The 23,153-nt window shown below is 40.5% G+C and overlaps 2 protein-coding genes across 3 annotated transcripts in view; one reads left to right on the top strand and one right to left on the bottom strand.

The window, feature by feature from the left end:
- The window catches only part of DYM (dymeclin), a 429,499-nt gene that overhangs the window by 118,388 nt on the left and 287,958 nt on the right, over positions 1 to 23,153 (top strand). The window lies entirely within an intron of this gene.
- On the bottom strand, positions 16,823 to 18,197 carry LOC102815405 (60S ribosomal protein L4-like). Its single transcript, XM_006837481.1, has one exon. It carries the CDS (start codon positions 18,180 to 18,182, stop codon positions 16,914 to 16,916), a length of 1,269 nt encoding a protein of 422 aa, XP_006837544.1. The 5' UTR covers positions 18,183 to 18,197; the 3' UTR covers positions 16,823 to 16,913.

The following is a 23,153-nucleotide window of genomic DNA, read 5'->3' as shown; positions in this document are numbered from 1 at the left end:
TTGAGCACTGGACTGCTAACCATAAGGTTGGTGGTTCAAACCCAGCAGCCGCTTGATGGAAATCCTATATAGGGTTGCTATGAGTTGGAACTGATGTGATGACATTTAGCAACAATTTCAACAAAGGTTTTAGTATGTTGTGTTTTCATTCTCTTTTGATTCAAGGAATTTAAAATTTTCATTTTTTAAAATCCTATTTCTCAGAAGGGTGTTACTCAGTTTCAATATGTTTGATTACCCCCCATCTCCCTATTATAGATTTTTAATTTTATAGCATTGTGATCTGAGAAGGTACTTCAGAGTATTTAAGTGTTGGGGGGAATGTTCTGCATACACTCATGAGGTCAGCCGCTGGTGGGTTTGAATTGCCGACCTTGTGGTTCACAGTTCATTGTTGATCCTTCAGTAGAAGGTTGATTGTGTTATGTCTTCTGTATCTTTGTGGAATTTCTTTGTAGTTGTTTGAAAGTGGTGCGTTAAGGTTGTATACAATTATTGGGGAATTGTCTGTTTTTCTCTTCAGTTCTGTTAACATTTGACTTGTGTGTTTTGGGCTCGTTGGGGCGTACATATTATTGTGGTTGTGTCCTCTTGCTCCATTGGCCCTTTAGTCATTACAGAATGCCCTTTCTTGTCTCTTTTGTTGGTTCTTGCCTTCAAGTCTGTTTTATCGGAAATTAATAGTATTTCTCCTGCTCCTTTTTGCTCGGTTTGCTTGATTTTTGATAAACCTTGAATTGAATGCCAGGTATGCCACTAACTATGTGTTTTTGTACAGTTTACTTCCTGATACAGTGAGGCTCACACCTTTGTCTGTCAGGTGCCAACATGATAAAATGAGCCTTTGTCTACCTAGTAAATGGCTGATGCCCAGTGTTAGTCATTCAGACTCGCGGTCACCCCATAAGACAGAGCAAAAGTTGCCTCATCCTGCACTAGTTTCATAATAATTAGTAGTTTTGATTCCATGAGGCTCTCTATTCATCAGAGTTCTGGTGACACTGTAGGATAAACACTGGACTGTTGTTAACTGCCAGGTCGGTAGTTCAAACCCACCAGCTACTCCACAAGAGAAAGATGAGGCTTTCTGGTCCCGGAAAGATTTATTTGTTGTTAAGTGCTGTTGAGTCATTCCAACCTATAGCGACTCTGTATAGTGTTTCGAGAAGTGGCTGGTAAGCTTGAACTTCCAACCTTGCAGTTCAAACTGACTTTGCAGTCCAGTGGATTAACCCATAGCACTACACTAGGACTCCTTTCATGTACTAAGTCAGGCTAAATAAGAATCGTATGCACATGGTTCAGCTCAACCTTCAGATTCTTAAAGACACAGGAATAGATTTCGTTCTTAATATGGGGACTGCTGGTAGTATTTAATGGTAACTTTTGCTTTAAAAAACAAAACAAAAACAACAAGAAAAAAAACCAAATAGGACAAATATTTTAAATCTTTATAATGACTTACAAGTTTACTCAGATTTTCATGAAAATTGTGAAACTGTGTGGCATTTGGTATTATATATTTATAAAAGATTTCAGATAGTCATAAAAGAATGATATTGAAAATTTAATGGTGTGAGGAGAAATCAGTTTATCAGTTACAGCATTTATTAAGTTTTTGTTTTGATTCTTAGTTCTTTAACCTTGAATTTCTAATATGTTTCCAAGCATTTTAATTGCCTTTAATGTCTAAAACTACTGGTTTGGTGTTGTGGATCAGCACTGGACTGTGAACCACAAGGTCGTCAGTTAAAACCCATCAGCTGCTCCTCAGAAACCCTATACAGTGTTGCTGAGTTGGAACCGACTTGACAGCACGTAACAACCACAGCAACAATGTCTAAAAAGGAGCGTGGCGGCTTTGCAGGATCAACACTGCACTGCAAGCTCAACACTGCACTGCAAGGTCAGTAGTCCAAGCTCAACAACCACTCTTCGAAAATCCTACAGGTTGGAACTAACCCTACAGCACCTAATAACAGCAACAACAGTACAAGAAATAGCCCTGGTGTGGCGCTGTAGGACAAGCACTGGACTGCTAACAACATTCTTAGTGGTTCAAACCCACCAGTCACTCCTTGGCAACAACAACGGCGTCTTAAATGAAATGAGGAAGAAGTGAACTTTGAAGTTTCTTGTGTGTTTTTAGTTATAATCCAAAACTGTCATGTGATTGTGACTGAGTATTTGATATTTTTAAGTGCCAAACCTAATTAAATATGTTCTGCTAAACTGCACTTTCCATCACAAGAACTGAGGTCTTACAAAATCACTTCTGATACTTGGTTTTTCCATTTGACTGAGCCATCAAAAATAGTTTTCCCCTTTGCTGACAGTGGTGGGTGTCCTAGCCAAATTATATAAGGTCAAAGTTGTGATTAGATGTTTACACAAATGCTGTAGAGAGAATTTAGTAAAAGTAGAATTTATAAATTAAAACTCTTAGTTCTTTCAATTGCACTTATTTGAAAATTGTTGAATTTATTATGATAGATATGGCATGTTGTCGTTGTTAAGTGCCATCGAGTTGTTTCTGACTCACAGTGACCCTGTATAAGGTTTCCAAGGAGAAGCTGGTGGGTTTGAACCCCCAACCTTTTGGTGCAATGCTTTATCACATAGCGCCACACCAGGACTGTGTGGTATATAGTAGTTGTCATTTATTTTACATGGCAGTTATTTTTCTAACGTTTTCTGGAGTGACTCACTGGGAGCAAGACCAGCTATACTAAAAGTATAGGATACTCAGATATAGTTGGATAAGCACTGGACTGCTAATCACAAGATTGGTGGTTCAAACCCATCAGGCACTCCTTGAAAACCATACACAAGGTCACTATGAGTTGGACCTGACTCAACAACACTTAACAACAGCAACAATTACTAACACTTTGAACTTGCAACAAGAAAAAAGAAAATGCTTTATAAACAATAATTGCATTCTCAATTCATTTCCCATTTGGAATGACTTGGTAGATTTTATATACTAGCTGAAATAATTGCTTTAAAAAACCACTTTTCATTATGAATTATTTGAAGGTTTACAAAGCATATCATCAGTTTTGTATTCTACAAGTTATACACTTTGTGTCTTCTTCTCAATGACTGGAATCCCATCAATGTTTCATTTTCCTTTCTAAGGACGAAACTCACTTTTGTGACATAAAAAACTAATTTCAGTTTTCTATTTCTTTACAGTTCCTCCTTGCAGAGATACATTGGGGATTCAGAACAACATTTAGAGTACATGACTATAGTTAGTTGTAAAGTAGTGATATCAGTTACTTTAATTTTAATTGCTCTCTGGTGTCACTGTAGGATAAGTATTGGACTGTTAAGAGCAAAGTTGGCAGTTCAAACCCACCAGCCATCCATGGGAGAAAGATGGGTTGGTCTCCTTCTGTAAGGATGTACAGTCGCAGAAACCCTGTATATTAATTAGGGTTGCTGTGAGTTGCAATATATGCGATGACATTAGGTTTGGGAGCATAGTATTGTCTCATAATTTAGAGTTTTTAACTAATATTAATTGGAAGTACTATAGTGTCAAAGGAGCTCTGGTAGCGTAGTGGTTACGAATCGGGCTGCGAACCTTAAGGTCAGTGGTTCGAAACTACCAGCTGCTCCGCGGGAGAAAGATGAGGCTTTCTACTCCCGTAAGGATTTACACCCTCGGAAACCCTGTACAGGGTCTCTATGGGTCGACTCCGACTCGAAGGCACTTAACAACAACAACAACATAGTGTCAAACTACTGGACAGTATTGATTGGCTTGCTATCTTTTGTTTGTCTAACTTTCTGACAACCACTAGAAACTAGTGTTCTGAAATGCTTCTGGAAGCCAATAAACCAGATTTGAAGGGAAGGTTATTGGCCTTTTTGATGTCACAGATAGTGGAGGAATAAATTAATTCATATCCATCAGGAATAACTATGAAATAAAATAATCAACTTCAGATGAAATCCTAAAAATAAGTTTCTAAGGCTTATTAAAAGTGCTCTTTAGGTGGTACCAATGAGTTCATCTATTTTTCAGATTTGTGATGCAAATAATTTAGTTTTGGAAGTTAAAAATATTGAAATATTTAAAAATATGTTATAAATATTTAAATTATGGAACTCTTCTAACTTTTTGATAATGTAAATCTGATTTTTGAAAAATGAAGTAATTAAAATCGATTTACTTGAAAACTGTTACATTGTTTCCCAGAGAAGTGAGTGTAAGTGTCATTAAGCAGCTGTTTCAATTTACTTGAATTTCAGCCTGGGCATTTGGAGTAAATGAAAAACTTAAATTTATTCAAGGTTACTAGCTGACAGACTTGTATAGGAGTGTAGAAACCCTCGTGAACATTATAACTAGTGTTGTTTTGAGATTGCCTTTTATATGAATGAGTAATTTTTAATTTTTAAAGTGTCGTGCCATGAATGATTCAAAGCGTTTTCTGGTAAAATAGAGTCATGTTTTTGCAGCTTACTTTAGGTTGTATTAGAAAATAGAACACACTGATGGGTGAACAGAGAGGGATGCTTAGATGGATAAGTTTGTTTTCACAAGAAAAGCAAAATGTTAACATAAAATCTAAGTGGTAAGTTCTTGGGTACTCACTATATTTTAATTTTTCTGTAGGCTTAATAATTTTCAAAATGAAACATTGGAAGAAAGTAGAATCACCACAAGGATGAATTTACTATTGTAAAATTTCACCTGTCCATTAAAAAGCAATCTCTCTGAATCTTCTCAATTCCTCCAGAAGCTCATGGTGTCTGATCTGACCCAGGTGTGAATCCTGCCTGCCATCTAATTAGCTGTAGAACTTTAGGAAAGCATTCTAAGCGAACCTAGCCGTTCCCTATTTGTAAAAATGTAACAGTGAGCTTTAAAGGATTATGATAAGCACTCAGTAAGTGTCTCTTCACTTTTCTCCTGTAGCAATTGTTCTTAGTCTTTGTGAGCAAGATTGTGGTCCCTGAAGCCCCATCAACTCAGTGTGACAAAAGGGGAGAGCAGTTCCATTCACTGTGGCACCTGGCAGCCTCTAGACACAGTCCTGCAAGGCCATAAGGTGTGTCAGCCTTGACTGAGGTTAAAGAGAGAAAGAAGTTAGTAGTGTTCTCACACTTCCTTTTCTCACCAGCTGGGGAGTGGATTGGAAGAGAACATGGCTTTTGGTCTGAACTGAAAGCCAAGCTCTGCCTTTCACTTGTATCATCTTGAACAAGTTATTTCCCTCCACAGGACCCTACTATCCACATTAAAAAAATCTTAAGTTAGAATACTTTTATCTGCTGACTTTAAGTACAATTAAAAGATATTTGAAAAAGTAGTGAAAAAATGTCTAGCGCATAATAGACCCTGAAGATTGATACTAGTGACCATTTATTTATCTGCCACATATACTCTCTTCTTTTCTTTTCTTTTCTTTTTTCTGTCCTTTCTCTTATCCTGTCTCCATTTCTTTATCCTAAACACCTTACACGTTTTGTGTTCCCTGCTTAATGCTCCTAGTTGTTTTAGGTCAACATATTTATTCTTCAACCTTTCTGCTTTCAAAATTATCATGTGGCCCTATAGGACCAGCACTGGACTGCTAACCAAAAGGTGTGGTTCAAACCCACCAGCCACTCCTCGGAAACCCTATACAGGGTTACTGTGCATCAGAACTGGCTTGACGGTGCTTTACAGCAAGAACAGTATTATGATAACTCACTCCTCTTTTCCAGTTTATTAAAAAGGATGACAAGTACAGATTTCATTGCATTCTCCACCATAGTATCACCAAATTAGAAACATTGCTGGCTATCAGTACCAGTGTTCAGACCATTTAACTGGTGTTAAATAAAGCAAGTTAAGTTAAGGTTGTTGTTGTTGTTAAGTGCCACTGAGTCGGTCCCGACCCATAGCGACCCTGTATTGGGATTCCAAGGAGCAGCTGGTGAGCTTGAACCACTGACCTTGCAGTATCATGTACTATTTTTTCTCTTTGCGAATCTTGGTGTTATGGATTGATACTTTGAAATTTTGCATAATTATGGATTGAGAGTGAACATTGAGAAGTTTAAAATGTTTCTTTCCAAAGTGCTTTTTCAATAATGCTCCCTGAGCCTTTCTGATGTTTACCAACCCTCCACCCAGTATGTTTACTTAAGAAGTATAGGCAGACTAACAGATAAATTAGCTTTAAGAGCTCTGGTTGTTTTAGTAGGAAAGTAGAAAGCTTTCCAGCAACATTTTCAAAGCAATACTTTTACCTGTTTACATAATCGTATTGCCCAAGAGAGGATACCGTGTGTGTAAATACAAATTGTGTGGGTTTGTCTATTTCAAAAGATCATTTCTAGACCTGTTCATTTTCTTCCTTCCCTCTTTAGTGTCTTGCCCTCTGCAGTGCCGCTACCTTTCTTGACTTGAGTTTATTGCTGTGTGTGGGCCTTAACCGAAGAGTTGCCTCATTTTCTGGGTGGCCATGATGCTAAATGCAGTGGCGACTCCAGGAGAAACATGGTCACACGTGTGTGAACCTTAGAGCCCCTGTCTGGGGTGGTGGGCTTGGTCTTGGAGTGGCTAAGAAGAGTGCAGAGGGGTGTGATCTGTGTGGAACCATTGATTTTTCTGGGTGGTTCTGCATTCTTGAACCATCTAGACCTTTGTTAGATTGTGACGGAAGTCTTAAGAGCAGGCATTGCGTGTTGTTCATAACTACAACCTAGGCACATTAGCGAGAGCCTGAGTTGTGGGAAGTACTAAATATTTGTTGAAAAAGAGTGAACGCCATGTAACTTCTGAAAATGACCTGAGACCGGTCTTGAAGATCTGGATAGCAGAAGGCTAATGAAGTATCATTATACTAGAGTTTACTGTTTTGATGAAAGCTATTTGATAAATCCCCATGTTATGCTCTACACCTCATTCCTGCCCCCTTCCCATATGCCTTCTCTAATTCTGAATCCTTGCTAAGGATTTTCTGGGTACACAGACTCTGTGTCATCTTCCATTATATTCATTATTAACTTCCCACCAGAAATGTGTTGAAATTGCTAATCCAGTTATGGCTTCATTCTCACTGTCTTTCTGGTTGTGGGTTTACACTTTTCATTGTAAAGGACTTTTGGGATAGCGAGTGGAGAAATGCATGTGTTTGTTCATTCCACCATATTAAGAGTGGAAGCTAAATTTAATGTGAAAATAATAATCACTTTTATTTCATATTACCTTGTTATGGGCCTCTGACTTTTCAGGATTTTTATTTGTAGCGCACTCACTGTGGGGGTGTTTCAGTCTTTCCAGATTTCTTTATAGTTGTTTTATTCCTGGAAGGAAAAGTCATCTTCTGTCATGTTCCACTGCATTTGCTTTCTTCCACAACCAAAGTCCTGGTTCTCAAGGTCTTAGGGACTAATCAAATTAGAATATCCCACAATTATGTATCTCATACTACATAGACAGCAGTTTTCGACTAACATTATTGAAACCACACCAAAACACCAATTAACTAAGAAAATAAATTAAACCCATTGGCTAGTATTAGAGTTAGCTTAGACCACCAACTCCTGACTTTGAAAACTGGCAATTAAAGGGAAAGGATTAAACATTTATCTTTTATTTTTTATTTCTTTATCCTGCTGCAATGTACAGATTTTGTGTCGGGCAGCCAACGAGTCCTAGTTCTTGAGAGGGAGAGGTTCTCTACTGAAGATTCCAGCCCCCTCATGGTCCAAGAGTACCCACATCATTTTATACAGCCCCCAAATGAAGTGGATTTGAGCGCCACTTACCCCAAGTGATGCTAAAATCATTCGGAGAAAATTGGTGGGAAACTTTCCAACAGAAGGATCAGACTATCACTAGTTGCAAGAGCTACTTAAAGTGGAACATTCTGCAGCTCTTCATGTAATCAAGTAAAAGGTACTCTGTACCATGCCTAAAGTATTCTTGTCAAATGAGTTGGCTACTAATCTAGTCAAGCCTTTATCACTAACATCTAGCTTTCTGGAAATACAATATAACATTCAGACAAAAGAATATTGCATAGGACAACTGACCAAGAGTCTCTTCAACAAGTCAAGAGCATGAAGCTTGGTTCTACGTTAAAGGAGTCACAGAATACCCATCATGGAATTTGTTTGAATCTAATTCAGAAAAACCCCTTGAGGCAATTAGCAAAATGTGACTGTGGGGTTGAGTTTCGATGTATAGTCCTTGGATTGGTTTGTCAAGTCTGAACTGAATTTTGAAAGCCTTTTGGATCTGTGAGCTCTTTTCAGAATTTCATACTTTAATTAAACTTGCCATTTCTTTTGGGCTAAGTCTTGGGCTGCTAATTGTAAGGGTAGTGGTTCAAACCCACCAGCAACTCTGTTGGAGAAAGATGAGGGAGGCTGTGTCTGCTCCCGTAACAATTTACAGACCTGGAAAGCCCATACAGGACCGCTGGTTGTTGATGTGAGGTGCCATCGAGTCAGTAACGACTCATAGCGACCTCTGTACAACAGAACAAAATACTGCCCAGTCCTGGGCCAACCCCACGGTCGTTACTATGTGTGAGCCTGTTGCTGTGACCACTGTGCCAATCCATCTATTTTGGGGTCTTCCTGTTTCTCTCCAACCTTCCACTTTACTAAACACGATGTCCCTCTCCAGGGACTGATCCCTCCTGACAATATGGCCAAAGTCTGAGAGACAAGTTCTGGCTTCCAAGGAGCATTCTGGCTGTAATTCTTCCAACACAGATTGGTTTGTTCTTTTGGCAGTCCATGGTACTTTTAATATTCTCCTCCGGCACTATAACTCAAATGCATCAGTTCTTATATGGTCTTCCTAATCACTGTCCAACTTTCGCATGCAGATGAGGTGATTGGAAGTACAATGCTAGGGTCAGGGGTACCCACCTTAGTCCTCAAACTGACATCTCTGCTCTTCAATACTTTAAAGAGGTCTTGTGCAGCAGATTTGCTTCATGTAAAACATCGTTTGTTTTTTACTGCTCCTTCCATGAGTGTTGATAGCTGATCTGAGCAGAATGAAGTCTTTTACAACTTCCGTCTTTTCTCCATTTATATGAATGTTGTATTGGTCCAGAGGTGAGGATTTTTGTTTTCTTTACATTGATATGCAATCCATATTGAAGGCTGTGGTCTCTGTTGAAGGCTGTTGTCTTTGATCTTCATCAGTAAGTATTTTTAAGTCCTCTTCACTTTCAGCAAGCAAAATTGTGTCATCTGGATATTGCAGACTGTTAATGAGTCTTCCTCCAATTCTGATGCCACATTTTTATTCTTATAATCCAGCTTCTCGGATTGTCTGTTCAGCATACAGATTGAGTAAGTATGGTGAAAGAATACAACCTTGGTGTTCATCTTTCCTAATATTGAACCATTCGGTGTTCCCTTGGTCTGTTCGAACAACTGCCTCTTGGTCTATGTACAGGTTCTTCATGAGCACAATGACATGTTCTGGAATATCTATTCTCCACAATGCTATATTCATAGCTTGTCTTAATTCACACAATTGAAAGCCGTTGTGTAGTCAGTAAAGCACAGGTGAACATCTTTCTGGTATTCTCTGCTTTCAGCCAAGATCATTTGACACCAGCAGTGATACCATCCTTCCATATCCTCTTCTGAATCTACCTTGAACCTCTGGAAGTTCTCTCTCAATGTACAGTTGCACCTGTTTTTGTATTATCTTTAAGAAAATTTTACTTGCATGTGATATTAATGATATTGTCTGGTGATTTCCATATTCCATTGGTCACCTCTCTTTGGAATGGTCACAGATATAGATCTCTTCCAGTCAGTTGGCGAGGTAGCTGTCTTCCAAGTTTCTTGACATACATGAGTAAGTACTTCCAGTGGTGCATCAGTTTGTTGAACGGTTTCAGTTTGTATTCCATCAATTCCCAATGCCGTGTTCTTTGCGGATTGACAGATGAGTGGTGGACAGGGCCGCCATGAGTTGTAATTGACTTGGTGGCAGTGGGTTTGGGTTTGTCTTAGCAGGAGCACTGGTGGTGCAGTGGGTTAAGTATTGGCAGTAACTGAAGGTCAGATGTTAGAACCTACCAATGGCTCTAGGGGAGAAAGATTTGGCAGTCTGCTTCTGTAAATACTTACAGTTTTGGAAACCCTGTGCGGCAGTTCTCCTCTGTCGTCTAGGGCTACTATGATTCAGAATCGACTCAATGGACAGCAGTGGATTTTGTTTTTTCCTGTTAATATTCTTTAAATTCTAGGTCACATGTCTTTCCTTTCTGATAAACATAAACTTTGAGGTGTCAGATTTCTAGTTTGCTCTCACTTTTTTTGTCATATCTCCTTTTCCAGTGAATTGAGATTCAGAATAGATTCTTCTTATCACTTCTCCTCTGCACTTAACTTTAGAGAGAACCTTACCAGTTGCCATCTCATCAGATTCTGTCTCTTGATTACCTCATGTGTGTCAGAAAACCCTCCATGGGGTTTTCAGTGGCTGCTTTTTTGGCAGCAGATCACCACACCTTTCTTCCTGGGAACTTCTAGGTGGACTCAGACATTTTGCATTTTGTTGAGCAGTGGAGTGCAGTAGCTGTTCTCCCTACCCAAGGACTCCCGAGAGAACCTATGTATCAAGTAATAACCAGAACCCAGAATCAAGTGTGTAGCAATCTTATCTAAACTGTATGCTGTGGATTGAGTCAGGAAAAGCTATTTGGATACAGTTTCATGGCGAGCCACTTCCTGTAGACTTGATGGATGTGGACTTACAGGCAGTGGGATATTTAAGTACTATAAGTAGGTAGATGGAAGCCGTGAGGCCCACTGTCGTCTTTATTGGTGATTTTATTTTTGCCCACGGCTTCATAGACTCCGTGAAAGCACAGAACCCCAGCTCCTTATCTCTGGCCTCCACCTCTTCTAGTCTCCTGGCACATGGTTTTGCTCCTCTGTTCGTTCTCTTATAGTTGTTTTTGCTGTCTAGTCAATTCTGACTCACAGTGACCCCATGTGTGCAGTGTAGAAATCATCTATAGGATTTTCAGGATTGAGACCTTTTGAAGCATCATCTCTGGGTGGATTTGAGCCGTAAACTTTTCAGATAATCTACCCAGGGACGCCTCTAAAACCACCAAACCCATGCTGGTAAGTCGATTCCAACCCTGTAGGGTCGAGTAGAACTTCCCCCATAGAGTTTCTAAGGCTGTAGATCTTTATGGAAACAGATTGCCATGTTTTTCCTCCCATAGAGCGACTAGTGGGTTTGAACTACTGGTCTTTTGGTTAGCAGCTGAGTGATTTAAGCACTATGCCACCAAGGCTGTTTCAGGGATTCCTGGTGGTGGTGGTGACGGTGTGCGGTAGAGTTGGTTCCGACTCCTAGTGTCCCTGTTTAGGCTTTCTGAGGCTGTAAAGCTTTACAGGAACAGAAAGGCTCATCTTTCTCCAGCAGGGTGGCTGGTGGCGTCAAACTGCTGACCTTGCTGTTAGCAGCCCAACATGTAACTTGCTGTGCTACCAGGCTTCCTTTCAGGGACTCCTGGAAGTGTCTAGATCTATTCTTCCACACCACCTTTCTGATCTCAAAAAACTCACTGTCTGTTTAATTATTTGTGCTGCCCTGTTATGGAGGTTATATGTTCCATTCACTAACCCCAATATACATTCATTTTAATACACATTCGATAGATAGAAACAGTAATGAAACTTTAGCATTATATCAATGTTTCTGCTTTCCTAGAAATAAAAATGGCCAGTACATGACAATAAGAGACTAAGAGTCACCATTAAAAGTATAATCTTTCTACATTTTGCAGGTGTTTTTCCTATATTTTACCTCCAGATCATCTCCTTTCTGCCCCTTATTCCTGCAGTTTTATCCTTCATCGTCTCTCATTTGTTCTCTTGTCTTGTTACTCTCTTCTTCACACCTTTGTGCTTGAATTAATTTGTAAAATAACTTCCTGAAATCTGAGTATGCTGGTTTCCTATTTATAATCTTTGGTGTGAATCTCATTGGTAATAACCTTTAAACTCTTTAGTGGTATATGTTGTTGTTTTTAAGTGCCTTTGAGTCATTTCCGACCCATAGTGACCCTGTATAGGGTTTCTGAGGAGCAGCTGGTGAGCTGGTCAACCATGAGGTTCAAACTGACTTTATAGCCCAACGCATTAACCCACAGCGCCAAACCAGGACTCCTAGTGGTATGTACTAACCATCATAATTGGCAGTCAGCCTGCTTTTGTAGCTCTAGCTTATATGCATCATGGTCATTCACTGGTTTCTAGCCCTGCTTACATTCTATGTCGCTCTGTCACGGTAGACACTGGCCCCTTATGGCTGTTCAACACTTGAAATATGCCTAGTTTGCATTGATGTGGAAAATACAGACCAGATTCCAAAAACTTAATTCACTCATCTTTTTATATTGATTGCATGTTGAACTTGTAATACTTTGGATATATTGGGTTAAATTAGATACATTATTTCAGTTTTGTTTTTTTTTTTAACCTGTTAAATCTGGTTGTTAGAAAATTTAAAATGTAAGTCTTATTATATTTCTGTTGAACAATATTTTACTAGAATATTTAGCCTTTTTAATAGTCAAACTCATCATTTATAACCCTCCCAGGCAGAATTTTTTTTTTTTTGAGGATTTAAATTTTTTTAAAATAAACTTGTATTTTAAAAGGATTTTATAGAAAAGTTGCTAAGATAGTGTTGTGTTCCCATATGCCCCTCACACAGCTAGCATGTTAATTAAATATGGCATATGTATCATAACTAATGAGCCAGTTGCTGTTGTTATGTGCCGTGGAGTCGGTTCTGACCCATAGCGACCCTGTACAGGGTTTCTGGGGCTGTAAATCTTTACGGGAGCAGAAAGCCTCATCTTTCTTCCATGGAACAGCTAGTAGTTTCGAACTGCTGACCTTGCGGTTCCTAGCCCGATTCATAACCACTACGCTAGCAGAGCTCCTTAATGAACCAGTAGCAGTACATTATTATAAACTTAAAACATTTACCATTGCTTTCAACTCATAGCAGCACATATGTATCTAAGTAAAACTGTGCTCTGTAAGGTTTACAGTGTCTGATCTTTTGGAAATAATTCACTAGTTCTTAAGTGGCTCCTCTGAATGGATTCAGTTAATACCCATTTCAGCCTCGTAGGCAGCTTCTGACAGTTACTGAGGAGTCAATTCTGACTCAGACTGTAACTAAAGGTCATGTTGTTGTCAGGTGCTGACAAGTGGTCTCCCAGACAGATTATTTTTAATATAAAGGTAATACTTCTGTAATCTATTGAGCTGTTGATGTTAAATTATTGAGTCAGTTCTGATTTTAGTGAGTGTAAGATTTCCAAGGAGTGACTTGTTAGTTTGAACTGCTGACCTTGGGGTTCATACTGACCTTGTGGTTCAGTGTTTTATCTTACAGGGTCACACCGAGACTTCAGTCTATTGAGTTAACAAGGTATTAGTATAGAGGAACATCTTAACACAAATAGACTGAAAAAATATTTGGAAAATACAGAGAACCGTAAAGAAAAACTTAAAGGATATTCACTCATTTTGTTGGCTAAAGATAACTAATGATACTGAAGGAAGACATCCAAGGCGTACTGAAGGATTTGGCAAAAACTAAGCCTCCAGGAATTGATGAAATATCACTTGAGACATTTCAACAAATGGATGCAATGCTGTAAGTGCTTACTTGTTTGTGCCAAGAAATTTGGAAGACAGATAGCTGCCTGGCCTGTCGATTGGAAAATATTCAAATACACGCCCATTCCAAGGAAGTGATCCAACAACTGCAGAAGGTATAGAACAATGTCATTAATACCATACACAAGTAAAATTTTATGAAGATAATCAATTAAAAAACAATTGCTGCTAAATGAAGACAAGATTGAAGTTGTCAAGGATTTCATTTTAGTTGGATTCACAATCAGTACCCAGGAAATCAAATGAAGTAGTACATTGGGCAAACCTCTTAAAAAGATCCTTTTAAATATTAAAAAAGTAAAGACGTGACTTGGAGGACTCAGGTGAGCTTGACTGAAATCAGTATTTTCAGTTGTATCATATGCAAGGGAAAACTGGAAAATGAACAAAGGAGACTGAAGAAGAATTATTATTTGGATCATGGTGTTGACAAAGAATATTTAACTGAGTATACCCTGGACTGCCAAAATGCTCCTTAGAAATCAAGATACTGAAAATTAACCTCATGTACTTTGGCCATGTTACTGGGGACCAGTTCCTGGGGAAGGACATAATGCTTTGTAAAACATAGCTTCAGCAAAGAGGAAGCCCCTCAATGAGATGGAGTGACTCAGGGGCTACAATAGTGGGCTCAACCATAGCAACGTTTGTACGGGTGGTGCAGCACTGGGCAGTGTTTCGTTGTGTTGTACCTAGGGCACCCTTGAGTTGGAACCAACTGGATTGCACTTAGCAACAACAAAGATACCAGACCCAAGGCTGCTGTTGTCCAATTGATGAGACTTCATAGTGACCCTATGGGACAGAGGACAAGTGCTGCTCCCATAGGGTGTCCAGTCTCTATAGAAACACACTGCTACACCTTTCTCCTATTGAGCAACTTAAGAGGTTCAAACCCCCAAGCTTTTTAGTTAGCAGAGGTGGGCTCGACCACTGTGCAACCAGGGTTCCTTATCAGAAAGGTTGTTGTTGTTGCTGTTGTCAAGTGCCATTGAGTCGATTCCATGGTTAATATGTTGCTATACCTACCGCCTGTGTACATGTGTATTTCATACGTAATACATAATTGATGTCATGCTATTCTTGCATAGCTAAGGGCATCTTTCATTCTCAGAAAGTAGTATTAACAGATATTTTATACTCAACTGATGTTATGTTTTACTAAAGTAACATTTTCAGATTTAGTTTTTCTTCAGTGTTTAGATTCAAGTTACAAATATTAAATTGAATCCATTTTACCAATTACTTTCAAAGGGCCCTTTAACTAATTTCCAGTTAACTCAAGTTAAATAGACTGCGTCTCATGTAATCACTCTCACTTAGAAACTTGGATAATTAAATCCATTAAAACTGTAAAACTGCCATTAGGAATTTAGTATATTAGATTTTCTTTTTACTCACTCAAAACGCCTATGCGCAGCACTTCCCACCATGGCACTTAAACAATTATAGTAAATTCAATATAGTTGATCTCCAGTTCTTTCAAGTATTTTGATATTGTTTACAAAGATACTGTTTTCCTGTCTTGGTGTTGCACCTATCTGTGGTGAATGTCCGTCTTGACTGTGCTGACGAAACTCTGAGACATTCTGCTGATCCTGTCGCTGCCCATATGAGGCAGTAGGTGAGGCTAGTTGCAATCCTCCACTACCCTCATGGGGTCAAATTGCACCCATGAAGAATATTTTATTCTTTAGGGAGATTTGTGCTGGCTAGTGTTTCTCACTTTCCCCACCTCATTGTTGTCCTCCTAAGGAGTTCTGGTGTGGCGCTGTGGGTTATAATGCACCAGACGGCAAAGCCATTTGAGCTGCAAGGTCGGTGGTTCAAGCTCACCAGCTGCTCCTTGGAAACCCTATACAGGGTCGCTATGGGTCGGAACCTGACTTGATGGTACTTAACAACAGCAACAAGGAACCTTTTTAGAACATGTTTTCCTAATTACGGTTTCACCTTCCCCATGACATTTTAAAACTACAGCTACCTTATATATCTGTTCGTATGCTGTATATATTCCACCCTGTATACATAAAAGAGGTGTTTTTAAAACATCTTTGAAGTACCAATTTATGACCCTTGAGAGTGGTATTGTCGTGCATTGTTAAGTGCCATTGAGTCAGTATAGGGTTTCCAAGGAGCGGCTGGTGAGCTTGAACTGCCGACCCTGTAGCTGAAACCGACCTTGCAGTCCAGTGCATTAACCCATGGCCCTACACCAGGACTCCAGTGCATAGTGTAAGCACAACCTTTGAACTTTCCACTTGGGTTGAGCTGTTTTCCTCCAATTATATTGCTCACTTCTCTTGGATTGTATTTTCTATTCTTTTCTATTTCTGTCTGGCTGGGCCACACCTCTTGTATATATCTTAAATGAAATATAGTTGGATTCTACATCTCCCACATGCCACATCATTGATGTCATTCTGTTGACAGTATGTAGATTTTTATCTTGTCTTGTTCTTACAAGATTGTATAGTATTTTCCATGCCCTTAGCATTTCTTCATAGCTGCAGTTTTAATGGTGTAGCTATGGATAATGTGCTGGACTGCAGGGTCACTTTAAACATCAAGGTTGGTAGTTCAAACCCACCAGCTGCTCCTTGGAAACCCTGTACAGGGTTGCTATAGCTTGGAATCTGCTCAACGGCACATAACAACAACAATAATATGGATCGTCCTGTTGTCAGTTGTTTTGTTGTTTTTGCTATTCTGAATAGCACAGTGATGGACGTCTTTGTGTGTGTTACATTGCAAGAGAACCTACTGGCTCCACCACCATGAGACCCATACTGCTTGAGCAGAAAGCCATTGGACCCATGGGTACTTCTTCCAGGGATCCCACTGAAGCAGGCAGAAAAGTAGCTGCTTCATTCTTTTCCAGTCTCCTGTCAGCGTCTCCCATTGTCAGACCCTAACGTGAAGTCAGCAGCAAGGAAGACTGGAAAATATAGCTGGCAGGATATGAATCACATATAATATAGACAAGAGATGGGAACTGTTGAAACTGAGAACACACCAACAAAGTAAATGACCTAGTACTGTGATCCTTATTTTAAAGAAGATCATTTTCATAAAGTCACACAGCTAGTAGATAATAGCCAATAATTTTTTTTTTTTTTAATTCTTACTGCCTCTTTGACCAGGTCTGTCTTTATTCAAAATACGCTGTCCAAAATTATTTGACTTGTTTGGGCTAAACAAATGTGGAGAATTTATGCAGCAGGCTTCTTTTCTTCTGTGGGAGGCTTCTTTTCTGCTGGTTTCTTCTTCTCAGCTGCTGGTTTCTTGCTTGCTGCAGCCTTCTTTCCCACCACCGGCTTTTTCACACCAACAGTCTGCTTCCCTCCTTTCTTCCCTACCACAGGTGGTTTCTTGCCTGGAACTTCCTTCGCATTTGATTTTGCTTTTAGGGCTGCTGCCGCCTTAGCCACCCTGAGTTTGTGATTCTTGGCCTGGCGAAGAATAGTGTTTCGGCGCATGGTCTTTGCATATGGATTCAGCTTCAACATGATTCTCAGGTTTTTCAGTGGGTTCTTCTTAAGGACTCTGCGATGAATCTTCTTGCGTGGTGCTCGGAGAGCTCTTTGGATCTCAGGGCTTTTCAAGATTCTGCTTAAGTCTGTATTGATCATCTTGTGCATGGGAAGGTTGTAGTTACTCTTGAGGGAAGCAGCTTTACGCCAAGTGCCATACAACTCATCCAGCTTTCGAAAAGCACCTTCAGTCCAAATGCAGAAACGGCCCACATGCCCACCAGGAGCAAGTTTTAAAATGTTCAGCTTGCTTACATTAAGCAGAGTAATTCCAGGGATGTTTCTGAAGGCCTTGATGATACCATTGTCCTCATTGTAGATAATGCATGGTCCCCTGCGCTGGATACGCCGGCGATTCCTCATTTTGCCCTTACCAGCTCTCATTCGCTGAGAAGCATAGACCTTTTTGATATCATTCCAGGCCTTAAGTTTCTTAAGCAGTAAAACTGCCTCCTTGGTCTTCTTGTAAGCTTCAACTTTATCTTCAACCACCAAAGGAAGTTCAGGAACTTCCTCAATTCGATGACCTTTAGACATGACCAGGGTTGGTAAGGCGGAAGCAGCCAGGGCAGAGCAGATGGCATAGCGCTTCTGAGTCGTGTTTACTCTACGGTGCCAGCGACGCCAGGTTTTGGTTGGTGCAAACATGCACCCTCCACAACACATATTTCCAAAAGCACCCTGGCCAGAGCGGTGAGTCCCACCACCTCGAACTCTGGGAATTCTGGCTACCGCTCTGCCAGTACCCCAAGACTCAGCACTAGTCTGGTGACCTGCTAGTTCACTGACGGCATAGGGTTGTCTGTTGTTTTTGCGCAAGTTGGTGTGAACAAAATTCACGATATCCGGTCGAATGGGAGCCTTGAACACAGCAGGCAAAGTAACATTTTTGCCAGAAGATTCTCCCTTTTCAGAGTACACTGATATCAGTGGACGAGCACAAGCCATGGCGGGGAGAGAAGGCGCCAATAATTCTTTGTGATACCATCTGTTTCTTCTGTCATACAGTATACTGCATGCACTTAAGGTGTCTAAGAAGTATGTTTGTGACTGTATGTATAACATCCTAAAACATTATTGTACAAAGAGCACTGTAAATTATGAAGATTAAAAAGTAATCTACCATTGTACCAAATTAACTGTTCGATTTGGTACAGTGGAGTTCTGGTGTGGTGCTGCGGGTTAATGCACTGGACTGCCAGGTCGGTTTAAACTGCAAGGTTGGTGGTTCAAGCTCACCAGCTGCTCCTTGGAAACCCTTTACAGGGTTGCTATGGGTCGGAACCGACTCAGTGGCACTTAACAACAACCTACTGCATGTATATTACATGTCTAAGAAGTGTGTTTGCGACTGTGTATAACATCTTAAAACATTGTACAAAGAGCACCGTAAATTATGAAGATTAAAGAAGAAATTACCATTGTACCAAATCAACTGTTTGCATTTTTCTCATTTTTTTTCAGTCTTTGCGTGCATTTATATGTTCATATTTTAGCAAATTGAATATTAAAAAAGAAGGCATTAAAATGTATAGATAATGTCAGTTAATCTTGTCATTAGGGTATGTTTTGGAAACAGAATGGCATATTACTATATATTTGAAAAATTTTAGTCCCATTAAAGAAAGGTGCAGTTTAAATCCAAGCTGTTATTTCTCTTAATTTCAGTTTCTTAGTCACATCAGGAGAGCAGGCAGATTCTTGCTGTAGAGCAGCCATAGTTATTTTCTTCCTTCTTTTAGCTCTATGATTAATAACACATGTTTTAAGCATCCTGTTTCTTATATTCAAAGGGGAGGATGTCTTGGTAAGTCTACCAATATTTCTGCCAATTCTCATGTTGTTAATTAAGCCCACTGGTTTATCTGGGCACAGTTCTCCCTGAGCTAAGTGGAAGAAAGGAATTAAAAGATAGGACATGGAAAACAAACTCGCTGTTCCATCATCTCAAGCAGAAGAGGCATATATTTACTCAAACTTGGTGTGGCAAGGACTACCCATTGCTCCGCTTCTAATTTTTAGTCGACCTCATGGATACCAGGACAGATCTGCTGCAAAAGACCGCCTTAAATTGTTAAAAGCAAAGATGTCACTTTGAGGACTGAGGTGTGTGTGACCCAAGCCATGGTCTTTTCAGTTGTCTCATATGCATGTGAAAGCTGGACAGTAAATGAGGTACACTGAAAAAGAATTGCTGCCTTTGAATTATGGGGTTGGTAAAGAATATTAAAAACCTTGGGCTGCCAGAGGATTGAACAAATCTGTCTAGGAAGAAGTATAGCCAGAATGTTCCTTACAAGTGAGGATGATAGATGTCATCTCCTGTCCTTAAGACATATTATCAGGAGGGACCATTCCTTGGAGAAGGACATCATGCTTGGTAAAGTAGAGAGGGGGTCAGTGACAAAGAGGAAGGCCCTCAACAAGAAGCACTGGCCCAGTGGCTGCCATCACGGGCTCAGCAGTGATTGTGAGGACGGCACAGGACGCCCAGGCATTAGTTCAGTCTGTTTTACATGGGGCTGCTGTGAGTTGGAACTAACTCAACACCACCTTACAACAACCTGGGTGTCAAGAGTAGACCACGTTTCTTAGTTCCCTTTGCAGCCAGGTATGATCTAAGTTTTGGCCAGTGGTATGGGCAAGCTTTCAGGTAGCAATTTAGAAAGCAGTCAGAAAGGACCTTGGACTTCTGCCCTGCAGATTTGAATGAAGATGTGATGGCCGGTGTAGATTAAGCCATCTTGGGTCATGGTGAGGAATGGACATCACGCACGGTGGAGCAGTAGGATACAAGGTCCCTGACCACTGAGCACCCTGATACTCTGCTGCTGACTTCTGTTTTAGTTATTACTACTCAGGTCTGCCCTGATGTGGCGCTGTGTGTTAATGCACTAGACTGCAAAGTCGGTTTTCAGCGGTTCAAACTCACCAGTTGCTCCTCGGAAACCCTATACAGGGTCGCTATGGCTCAGAACTGACTTGAGGGCACTTAGCAACAACAACAACAGCAACAAATTATTTGTAACTCACTAATCTGATTCATATATATGGCTGTTAGCTCATAATGGTGAAGACAAGGCAATGGTAATGATAAAGTAGCTTTCTAGGAGAAGCTTTTTGTAGAACAGACCACCAGAACCTCAGAGCAACCCGAAGAGAATGGGGTAAGAGAGAACCGTGTCCTTCTTTGCCTCTCTCGACCCAGCTTTTCGCCTCACTATCCCAATATTTTTGTCATGCTCTTCACAAAATAATACATTTAAATTCAGAGTAAAGAAACATAGTATGTTCTGCAAACCGTCTTTTATTGTTACTGTTAAACAAACCTTTTTTTTTGAGAATTATCGTAATCCACACGTTGTTAATAAAGCTATTAGTGCCATTAACAGTGCTTTTAGAGTTAGCCTTAACATTACTGTGGTGTAGGGAATTGTTTAATGTCTCTTCTAGCCGCAGTCTGTAACTCCCACCAAACAACATTTCTGTGCTGCTCGCCTGGGTCATAGAAATTGAGAGAAGATGCTGATAGGGTGACACAATTCAGCTGTGGATATCAGCAGAGCTGATTGTAATTGTCAAAACTTCAAGCTCTGTTGTTGTTGTTGTTGTCAGGTGCCATCGAGTCGGAACCGACTCATAGCGACCCCATGCACAGCAGAACGAAACAATGTCCGATCCTGGGTCAACCTCACCACCGCTGCCACACTTGAGTCCATCAATGATGCCACCTGGCCAATCCATCTCGTTAGGGGTCTTCCACTTTTTCTTCGACCCTCCACCTTACCCAGCATGACATCCTTCTCCAGCGACTGTTTCCTCCAGACAAGCTCTAGCATAGGCATAAAATGAACCATCTCAGAAGCAGGAGGCAGGATGGGGGAAATCTCACTACCATCAAAAAGAAAGAGCCAGGAGTGGAGTGTGTTCTTGGGATGCAGAGATCCCTGCACCTTGAACTTCTTCGACCCAGAAACAGAAAGCTGTGACAGTGGAGGAGGGGCAGAGGAACACTAGCCGCAGAACCAAGAACCAGAGCATGAGACAGAGCAGTGGGCTGCCCTGTCCACGGCGCACGTACAGCGGAGTGACTTTGGGCAGGAAGCTTGCTTGTAGAGTGGGAGGCGCCCAGGCACTTAAGTGGGGAAACTAGAACCATGGACCTTCAGGCTAAGGCTTGTGGTAATATGATGTGTCCTGTGGGCATTTCTCAGCAGCTGACTGGAACAACTGAGCCCTGAATGTTTTCTGTTCATGTATTATAACCCGTTAACTTCTTTAATAAGCCCATAACTGTGAGTATTGTCTCTGAGTTCTGTATGGCCATTACAAAAGATTATTGAACCCACATGAAAAGTAAGAGAGTGTCTGGGAAGAATGGTTGGTGCCATATTTTTGCACGTACCTACTTCTTATCTAATTTAGTATTTTGCATTTATGATAGTAGTAGGAAACACTTGTGTCTGGTTATTTTGTGCATTTACAGTATTCTTGTGGTAGTAATGAATACCGAGGTGTGCTCAGTGATAGTACGACTGACTGATGGCTGAGGTTTATGTCAGCTTGACTAGGCTCTCATTCTCAGTGCTTTGCAGTGATGTAATGATAGTGTTTGGCAATCGTGTAATGATGTAGTCACTCTCCATTTTGTGGTCTCTTGTGGTCATCCTCAATTTTTGCATAATGCTAATTTTCACTTACTGACCCGGTCTTTTGAACCTAATCATGTTGATAAGTGAGGAGTGGATCTAGCTTAGGCAAAGGAGAGCAACACCTTAAGGATCTAGAAGTTTGCCAGCAGTCACATGGCACAAAATCAGGTTTTGGGTTTTGGGAATTAAGTTCTTTATCTTACAAATTTAAAGTTCTACTTAGGTAAACATAGTGATATTTGCTTTGCTGCTTAGATATGCCAGCTAATTTGCTGGACTAATCCCCGTGAAACCTTTGTGTAACATTAACGCTGGGGGTGGGGGTGGGAATTGGGGGGAGGAATACTGTGCTTGGTCTATAAGTTTGCTCATTCTGCATATCACCACTGCCTGTTCCCAGGCGTTTGTACATCCCAGTTTGAGAAGCAGGGTTCATGTGATTTGAGCCTAATGAAGTGTCTGTGCCAATTGAGTTTTTCGTCTGGACTCTCTGGGTGGTGCAACATATCGTAAAAAGCCTAAAATTTGGATTTAAGCCTGCTAGCTCTGTGACCTTGGAGGGAGCAAACAGATAGATAGATCACTAAAGCTCTGTTTTCTGGGGCTTTGACTTGGTACCTCTCTGCCATTCTCTTTACTGTGGAAATTCCTGTCAGGCATATGTTAGACCTTCTCATTCAGATTTCTAATCTCGCTTTTAGGATTTCCATTTCAGTCTCAACTGCATTCTGGGTGATTTCCTCAGATTTGTCCTTCAGTTCACTTTCTAACTGTATTTGTTGTTGTTAAGTGCTGTCAAGTCGGTACCAACCCATAGCGGCCTGTACAGGGTTTCCGAGGAGCAGCTGGGGAGCTTGAAACGCCGACTTTGCAGTTCTCACTATGAACTCTCTGAAATATGAAGTCTCTTGTACGTTGTATGAAGATATTAGGTATTAAGACCACTGCTGCATGGTTAGTTTCGTGGGACCTAGATCTGCACACAGATCTGGGTCACCCACACTCTGCTTGCAGCTAAAATGCAGTGGATTTCAATTTTGTTTCTTGGTAGAGAACGGGCAGGGTTACCATTTGCTCCAACCCAGAAAGCTGTAATTTCCCATCTTGGTGTGAGTAAGTTCTAGATATCATTTGTATATGTGTGTATATATTGTATATGTGTGTATATATTGTATATGTGTGTATATATTGTAGGGGAAGGAGCTCTGGTAGCGTAGTGGTTACGAATCGGGCTGCGAACCTTAAGGTCAGCGGTTCGAAACTACCA

This window comes from Chrysochloris asiatica, unplaced genomic scaffold (genome assembly GCF_000296735.1).
Source record: "Chrysochloris asiatica unplaced genomic scaffold, ChrAsi1.0 scaffold00021, whole genome shotgun sequence".
NCBI classification, from domain to species: domain Eukaryota; kingdom Metazoa; phylum Chordata; class Mammalia; order Afrosoricida; family Chrysochloridae; genus Chrysochloris; species Chrysochloris asiatica.
Note: the sequence above shows the minus strand (reverse complement) of the source record. Positions and strands in the feature narration are given on the sequence as shown.